Source organism: Antrostomus carolinensis, unplaced genomic scaffold (assembly GCF_000700745.2).
Source record: "Antrostomus carolinensis isolate BGI_N321 unplaced genomic scaffold, ASM70074v2 scaffold18154, whole genome shotgun sequence".
Lineage (NCBI taxonomy): Eukaryota > Metazoa > Chordata > Aves > Caprimulgiformes > Caprimulgidae > Antrostomus > Antrostomus carolinensis.
Genome location: NW_010308889.1, coordinates 8,977 through 17,818, shown reverse-complemented (window position 1 = coordinate 17,818; position 8,842 = coordinate 8,977). Strand labels below are relative to the sequence as shown.

General features: G+C 56.4%; 1 protein-coding gene across 1 annotated transcript in view; it reads left to right on the top strand.

Moving 5' to 3' along the window:
* Positions 1 to 13: 13 nt before the first annotated feature.
* MYOCD (myocardin) overlaps positions 14 to 8,842 on the top strand; it is a gene marked incomplete at its 5' end in the record, with an annotated part of 10,243 nt that continues 1,414 nt past the window's right edge. The window contains 5 exon segments of the mRNA XM_010165938.2: positions 14 to 82; positions 990 to 1,252; positions 1,615 to 1,768; positions 2,942 to 3,892; positions 8,483 to 8,540. Of these exon segments, the coding sequence (XP_010164240.2) occupies positions 14 to 82; positions 990 to 1,252; positions 1,615 to 1,768; positions 2,942 to 3,892; positions 8,483 to 8,540 (1,495 nt within the window).

Below are 8,842 nucleotides of genomic sequence, written 5' to 3'. Positions count from 1 at the left end.
GGACCCGGCGCCGGGGCAGGGCAGCCAGTGCGACAGCCCCAAGCAGGAGAGCCCACCCCTCCCGCTGCCCTCCGCCGTGAAGGTAATGCCCGTGCCTCCAGATCCCCCGGGAGAGGGAACTAGCCCAGGGCACCTGGCTGCATCCAAGCCTGAAACCCACATGGATCTCCCCACATGTGCAGGAGGTCTGGGGCTTTGGCCTTAAGGCTGGGAATAAAACAGAGACAAACCTTGTCAAAAAGTGCAATTTGACTCAGTTTTTAGTGGTGTAAGGTGTCCTACTGCACATTGTGAGAGGTGATTTCCTGCACTGGAAACATCCCCTGGGGCTAGGAGCAGAAGGAGATACAAGGCAACAGTGAAATATATTGACAGGCTGAGAGAGTTGGGGCTGTTCAGCCTGGAGAAGAGAAGGCTCTGGGGAGATCTTATAGTGGCCTCCCAGTACCTGAAGGGGTTACAAGAAAGCTGGGGAGGGACTTTTCATAAGGGCAGTTAATGACAAAACAAGGGGAAATGGGTTTAAACTGAAAGAGGGGAGGTTTAGATGAGATATTAGGAAGAAGTTCTTCACTGTGAGGATGGTGAGACACTGGCCCAGGTTGCCCAGAGAAGCTGTGGCTGCTCCTGCCTGGAAGTGTTGAAGGCCAGGTTGGATGAGGCTTTGAGCAACCTGGTCTAGTGGAAGGTGTCCCTGCTGCTGGCAGGGGGGGTGGAACTAGATGATCTTTAAGGTCCCTTCCAACCCAAACCATTCTATGATTCTATGATTCTATTTGAAGCAAGAAGGGTCATCCTCCATCTCCCTGTGCTCTCCAGCACAACTGAGATGAGACGTGCCCCTGAGGGAGTCCCTGACACGCAGACTCAGCAGCTCTTGGAGCTGGAGTTGTCAGGGTGCTGGCAGGAGCTGCCCTCTCTCTGTCCCAGGCCTCTGGGATGTCAGGAGCTCTTCTCCCAGCTAATTCCTTTCCTTCTTGGACCAACAGTCCAAATCATCCAGTGAGAGCAAGAACCGTCACAAAAAGCCCAAGGACACCAAGCCCAAGGTGAAGAAGCTGAAGTACCACCAGTACATCCCTCCAGACCAGAAGGCAGAGAAGTCTCCTCCACCCATGGACTCTGCATATGCCAGACTCCTCCAGCAGCAGCAGCTTTTTCTGCAGCTCCAGATCCTCAGCCAGCAGCAGCAGCAGCAACAGCAACAGCAGCAGCACTTCAACTACCCAGGGATGCACCAAGGCCAGCTAAAGTAAGTGGCAACGTGCCAGTAGCAGGGTTTAGCCCTGTTTCCCTCCCAACTTTCCCCTCCCATGCCCATTTGTGCCAGTTCAAGGAGGATGACAGATCCATGCCAGTGAGACATAAAAGCTTGGGAACATAACACAGAATCCTGCAAAGCTGTTCTGACTTTGTGCACTGACTGGGGCACCCGTGACCTGCTGGTGGGTCACTGGCAATCTCCTTAGAGCCCGACTCGGTTTCCCTTGGATTGGTGGTCCTTCAGGTCTCACATAGGAGAGAATAGCCCCAAGGGAGCAGAGAGACAGTACACTGGGCACTGTCCCCCAGGGAGGGCAGACAAGTTACCCCAAATCTCCTTTGTTATTTCAGGCAATCAAATGAGCAAATGGTCAAAAGTTCAAATTCTTCATCAACTTGTGTCAACACCACCCCTCTTTCTCCTGTGAAAACCACCTTTTCAGGCCAGACTTGTGTCTCATCTATCAAGCCAGGCCCTCTGCCGTCTAACCTGGATGATCTGAAAGTGAGTGCAAACTTTGTCCCCGCAGGAGCAGAATCTTACAGCCTGAATGTGCTTCTCTACCCCTCAGGCGTGCAATGTAGTGCTGGAGGCTGAGCTGGCTGGGGGTGACCCGTGTTACAGCTCAGCAAACCAGAATGACCGTGCTGTGAGCAAACCCAGGAGTACATCACACCGGGTGGGGAACTGGTCACTTCCATGGTAACTGAAAACACAGGTTTGCTGCTCTGCAGGTGGCACGTGGGTGCATTGCTCCAGGGCTGTATCAGCAAATCTTAGGTAGAAAGTGAGATGGCTGCAGGCTGGGCCATGAGGGACTAAAGGATGATCTGTGCTGCTGCTCCTGCAGCCCACAGCTCCATACCTCCTCTGGTTTTATGGTGGACATCATGACTGCTACTAGCACAGCAGCCAGAAGCTAAGGAGCTCAGCATGGCCTCCCCTCGGTGACTCAGCTTCTCCATGGTCATTGCAGCGAGGTCCTCTCAACTCTCTGCAGTCAGGTATCTCCTGGAGCCTGCAGCTATGAGCACTGCTTTGAAAAGTGCAAGACAGGCAGGACACAAGGGAGAATCACTGACATCAACAGTTCTTTTATACTTCGCTAGTGGAGCCTCAGCCATGGGGAAGGTCATGTCCTTTTAAGAGCAGAGACCAGGGGTCAATACTCCTTATTAAAGAAGGAAATGAGATGAGGTAGAAATAACATAACTTTGGCCATAGTGATGCCCCAGCTCAGGTGCCTGAGCCATGTGCAGATGCCTGAAGATGGAGTATCTGGCTCCAAGGTACATGGTCACATAGTCTGAGCTAAATGTTGCCATCAGTTCCTGGTCTGTGTGAAAGTCTCTGCTCATGTAGAAATTTACTGCTAGGAAGGGAATCTTGGGTTCCCTCCATGGCCCAAGGACCACTGCTGGTTCATGGAGTGCAGTCACAGTTCCTGGAGGAAGAAGGAAGGTTTTCCTGCTAAGAAAGGTCAAGGTCCTGCAGGACATGCAATGGTCAGGGCTGTGTATGGTGACTGGTGACTCCAGGTGAGACAGTGGAGACAGTGAGCACCTGGGGTCAGAGCTTTAAAGCAGGAGACTGGGAGCCTGTGAACCCCGGAGAAATGTTGGGTTTCTAAAGAGCTTATCTGCCATTGGGACTGATGGTTGGTGACTTTCCTTCCAGGTGTCAGAACTGAGACAGCAGCTCCGAATACGAGGCCTGCCTGTGTCAGGTACCAAGACAGCGCTGATGGAACGGCTGCGGCCCTTCCAGGAGTGCGGCAGCAGCACGGTACCAAACTTCAGCGAGATCACCACCGTCACCTTCCCCGTCACTCCAACAAGCACCCTGTCGAGTTACCAGTCACAGTCCTCCACCAGCATGTTATCAAATGGCTTCTACCACTTCGGCAGCACCAGCTCCACCCCACCCATCTCTCCAGCCTCCTCTGACCTCTCCGTGAGTGGCTCTTTGCCAGACACATTCAACGACGGGCCCATGTCTTCTCCACAGTTCGGTCTCCAGCCATCTCCAGTTCATGGCAGTGCCGAAGAAAGCCTCATGAGCAGCATGAATGGCGGGAGCATCCAGCTGGAGCTGGAAGGGATTGACACAGAGAAAGACAAGATGCTGGTGGAGAAGCAGAAGGTCATCAATGAACTGACATGGAAGCTACAGCAAGAGCAGAGACAGGTGGAGGAGTTACGGATGCAGCTCCAGAAGCGAAAGAGAAGCAATGGCCTTGAGGAGAAGCAGCAGCCTGCTCAGCGTTTCTTTGGTGTCCCCATCAAGCAAGAAAACACAGTGTCCAGCTGTCCATTTGCATCCAAACAAACTGCCTTGAAAGGCCAAGCCAGCAGCTCAGATAAGTTGAGTAACTGTGGGGTGCCACAGCTGCCTCACATTGTAAATAGCCACTGCCTGGAGCCCGGGGGACAAAGCACCATCACCTCCTCGACATTCCTGAGCCCGCAGTGCTCCCCGCAGCACTCTCCACTCGGGGCTGCAAAAAGCCCCCAGCACCCCCCCCCCCCCCCCCCCCCCAGCCACTATCTCCTCTCAGTGTCCCCTGGCTCGCAGGCAGAAGGGCGCAGCGGGTCCCCACAGACCAACAGTTGCCTTCGCACAGCGCCGGTAAGTGGAGGGCACCCCAGATGGCATCGCCGTGGTGAACGTGCTGGTGTCTGTGGGCAATCAGCCAAACGTCCCAGTTTGAGTCCTTTCCTGTCAGACTGGGATTGCTGCAGGGTGGGTACCCAGGTGGCTGTAGCAGCATGTGGGGCTGCCTGAAAAGAGTAGCCCAGACGGACAACGAGTTGGAAGCTGGTGGCACTGCAGAGTCCTTTGCAGGGCATCTCCCTGCTGCCACTGCACCCAATTGCCCTGGGGACCCACAGCACAGCTCCCATACCCCATGGAGCCCTGGCACAGCTCCTCTCTTCCCCAGGGGACACCAGCACAGCTCTCTCTGCTCCTGGGTGAGCACTGGCACAGCTCCCTCTGCCCTGGGGAGCATTGGCACAGCTCCTCTCTTCCCCAGGGGACACCAGCACAGCTCTCTCTGCTCCTGGGTGAGCACTGGCACAGCTCCCTCTGCCCTGGGGAGCATTGGCACAGCTCCTCTCTTCCCCAGGGGACACCAGCACAGCTCTCTCTGCTCCTGGGTGAGCACTGGCACAGCTCCCTCTGTCCTGGGAGAGTCCTGGCACAGCTCCCTCTGCCCTGGGGAGCATTGGCACAGCTGCTTCTGCCCTAAAAGAGCCCTAACCCAGCTGCCTCTCCCCTCAGGGGGAGGCCCTGGCACAGCTTGCTGTGTCCCTGGGGGAGTCCTGGCACAGCTCTCCCAGCCCCATGGAGGCCTGGCATGGCTCCCTCCACCCTGGGGAATATCTGGCACAGCTCCCTCTGCCCCATGGAGCCCTGGCAAAGCTCTATCCACAGCAGGGAATCACCTGCACAGATCCCTCAACCCCTGAGAGAGCCCTGGCACATCTTCCTACACCCCTCGGCTTTTCAGCATCTTGCTGAGCCATTGCAGCTCCCAGCAGTGTTTGAGGGATTTTGGCCACTGGGTTGAAGGAGGGCAGTTACCCTGATCATACAGGAAGCCTTTTCTTGGGAAGACAGAGCAGGGCTTGCAATTGGGGTCTGCAGTCAGGTGGAGCTTGTGCCTCCCCACCAGGCAACCAGCACAGCAGAGAGTTGTCCCTTCAGCATCCACCACTCCTCACTCAGCCCTCTGGACAGGTACTGAAGTGGGAGAGGGGCACACGCTGCCAACACAAAAAAGCAGCGTGAGGTGCTGCTGATCGCAGCCCCAGTTCATCCCAACACCTGACCAGGGCTTTTCCCAGGCAGCAGTAACACCCATCACACAGTCTGTAAAACACACCCGGTGGTGCGAGGCATGTACATGGCATTCAGGGAAGATGTACAGCAAATACACTGTGCTGAGTGCACAACAGCCACACAGCAGAGCGGCAGCCGCTGCGAAACACCCCGTGCTCCAGCAGGGCAGCTCACAAATGGCAGTTAGCACACGGAGCAGTGGGGTGCAGGAGCTGGGCAGTGGGGTGCAGGAGCTGAGCAGTGGGATGCAGGAGCTGGGCAGTGGGGTGCAGGAGCTGGGCAGTGGGGTGCAGGAGCTGAGCAGTGGGGTGCAGGAGCTGAGCAGTGGGGTGCAGGAGCTGGGCAGTGGGGTGCAGGAGCTGGGCAGTGGGGTGCAGGAGCTGGGCAGTGGGGTGCAGGAGCTGGGCAGTGGGGTGCAGGAGCTGGGCAGTGTGCCACAGGAGCTGGGCAGTGGGGTGCAGGAGCTGAGCAGTGGGGTGCAGGAGATGGGCAGTGGGGTGCAGGAGCTGAGCAGCGGGGTGCAGGAGCTGGGCAGTGTGCTGCAGTGCTGCGAGGCAGCAGAAGGTGGGATGCAGCACTGTCTCGAAGCCATTCAGAGGAAGGTGAGGTAGCTGACATGGACAGTTGTCACACAGCACTGCCAGTGAGGTGGGCAACGGGGAGCGATTCAGGAATGAGAGGGGTGGAGAGACAGGGTGCTGCCAGTGGGATGGGCAGTGGAGTGCAGTGCTGTGGGGTGAGGCAGGCAGCAGGGCTTGCTGCTGGGGTGAGGGTGACAGAGCACTGGGACAGGCTGCCCAGGGAGGTTGTGGAGTCTCCTTCTCTGGAGACATTCAAAACCTGCCTGGACACCTTCCTGTGTGATCTCATTTAGGTTCCTGCTCTGGCAGGGGGCTTGGACAGGGAGCAGCAGCACACCAGGGACACAGAATCATAGAATGGTTTGGGTTGGAAGGGACCTTAAAGCTCATCTAGTCCCAACCCCCCTGCCAGCAGCAGGGACACCTTCCACTAGACCAGGCTGCTCAAAGCCTCATCCAACCTGGCCTTCAACACTTCCAGGCAGGAGCAGCCACAGCTTCTCTGGGCAACCTGGGCCAGTGTCTCACCATCCTCACAGTGAAGAACTTCTTCCTAATATCTCATCTAAACCTCCCCTCTTTCAGCTTAAACCCATTTCCCCTTGTTCTGTCATTAACTGCCCTTGAGCTCCTTCCTCGCTGCCCAAGTGCAAGGGCCATACAGAGGCGATGGCCCCACGGTGTCCTGCAGCTCATCCTGGCTGTGACACCACCCATCCTGGGCATTCTTCTGCTCTCTGCAAGGGGCTCCAACGGGCAAGCCTCTTCAGCTCCCTCGTCAGCAACCTCCCTGTCTGAGCATTAGAGAGATGTTCCCCCCAAGACAGAGATACTGTTCCTCCCAACCATCCCGCACAGAAAGGTGGCCAGGATGTGCACAGCCAGACCAAGTGGCATCACCGTTGCTCTCGATCCACTTCTGGATCCAACCCACTTGCCAGGGCCATACTGCATCCCCTGGCTGGCTCTCATGGGACAAGGCAGCTGTGGCCAGGCAGTGGGGAAGGGCACACAAGGTCCTAGAGGCAATGGGGACAGCAGCTGGCAGGCACTGGACCTTCAGATGAGGTCCCTCCTGGAAGAGGGGACTGACAAAAAGCCAGCACTGATGCACTGATGTTTGGCACCAGCACAGGGAAAGCCTCGGTGCTGAGCTGGCAATGACTCTCAGGTGACCTCCCCCAGCCTGGGCTCTGTGAGATGCCCCCGGAGAGGTGGCAATGGAGAGAGGTCCCTGCAGAGGGGCTGGGAGGCAGGTGGCAGCCAGGGAAGCGCTGCACTGCTGGCTGGGCACAGCCACCACCAGCAGCCCGTGTCTCTCTCCCTCTTGCTCTGCACGTTCACGGCTGGACTGATCGTCAGGATGCTCTGTGGCATCGTGTCTGTGCTCTGGCAGTGACCAGAGGTCAGCCTGGCCCTGGGCCTCAAAGTTAGGCTGACAGAGCTCGCTTACCTTCCTCTCTCCTGCCCAGAGTCGAGGCACTTTGTTTCAGCTGATTTAACCCACAACATTTTTTGTTTCCCTGGCTCCCCTCTAGCTTCAACAGGGGTGACAGGGAGCCGAGCCTCCCACCGTGCCTCCCTGGGCACTGACTCCATTTCCCTGTATTTCCCCCACACAGATTACTACGCAGGCAGGTCAAAAGTTTTCCATTCCATCCCCAAGTTTTTCTAAGTCAAGCCCAGCCCTCTCAGAGATAAAGCAGCCTCCACCCTATGAGGATGCAGTAAAGCAGGTAACTGCATGATTTTTATTTTCTACAGGGCTAGGGCTGTGCAGGGTGTTCTTTTGTGGTTAGTGTAACTCACCTGCAGGAGTAACAGCCCGTTATGGGGTCTCTGGACCTGATTCCATAAGGAGTTACAGCCCGTTATGGGGTCTCTGGACCTGATTCCATAAGGAGTTACAGCCCGTTATGGGGTCTCTGGACCTGTTTCCATAAGGAACAGGCTTTTTAGTTGTGGAATGACTGCCACAAAGCAGTCAGACACCACGCTGGATGGAACAGCATCTTCTGTGCTGATGAAAGGCACCAGTCCACCCTGGGGTCCTGACACCCCACACAAATAGCCCAGGACTTCAGTGTGCTCTTCCTCGGGGTGCTCAGTGCTATGTGAGAAACAGACACTTAAGCATTTCCAAGTCACCAGGAAACCTCACGTTCCCTCTTCAGCCCGTTAGCACAGTGCCCTGCTCCATGCCACCTGCCTCCCTTAGCCTTACTCCGGAGCACTGTTCCCATGGGGAGGACTGTCTCCATCACCCATGAACCCTTCTTGTGAGAGTCTGTCAGCAGCCTCAGTGCTGGTCATGATGGTGCCTTCAGGAAAACAGAATGATGCTGTTGGCAGTGATAAAAATGGGCGTATACTGTCTGGCAGGGAGGCATGGAGAAAGTCCTTGCATCCTCCAGTCAGGGAGAGGAGGATGATGATGTGTTGCTCCCAGGGAGCTGCAGAAAGTGCACGGAGGCACATGCCAGTATGAGGTGCTGGGTCCAAAAAGTCAGTATGTCCTGATGGCCCTGGGAAGAGGCAGTCAGTCTATGGTGGCCACTGAGCAGAGAGTCGGCAACGGGACAAGAGGGAAACTGTCGCCGGGCTCCTCAGACCTGCTGTGCTTGTCCCAGGGCATGGCAGTGCTCACCTGAGAGTTGTTGCCAGCCCTGTGCTGGAGTGGCATCTCTCCTGCATGGCAGAAAGCCATTTGTAAGATCTAGAGCCACCTACCTGGCTTGTGGATGGAGGGACTCTCCTCCTAACACCCTCTACTCTCCTCTGTCGTTTGCTGCAGCACATGACACGAAGTCAGCAGATGGATGAGCTCCTGGACGTGCTGATTGAAAGCGGAGGTATGCACTGCTTCCCTGTTCCCCTCCAGAGCTTCCCCTCCAAGCCAGCACCAGTCTATGGGGCTCAGTGCCCTCCGTGCACCCCAGCAGAGCTGCCTGAGATGAGTACAGCTTTCATTTATCCTCCCTGTGCCAGCAGCCACTGAGATTGAATCCAAAAGCGTATTTGCCCTGCAGGAGCCTGTTCCTGCACGTGCAGACCTGGTGGGGTGGCCCAGGCTTGGTTACTGCCTGTGCAGCCTGCGCAGAAAGAAGGAACAGCAGGGTGGCAGCCCTGTGCACAGCCCTGCCAGCACCCTCCA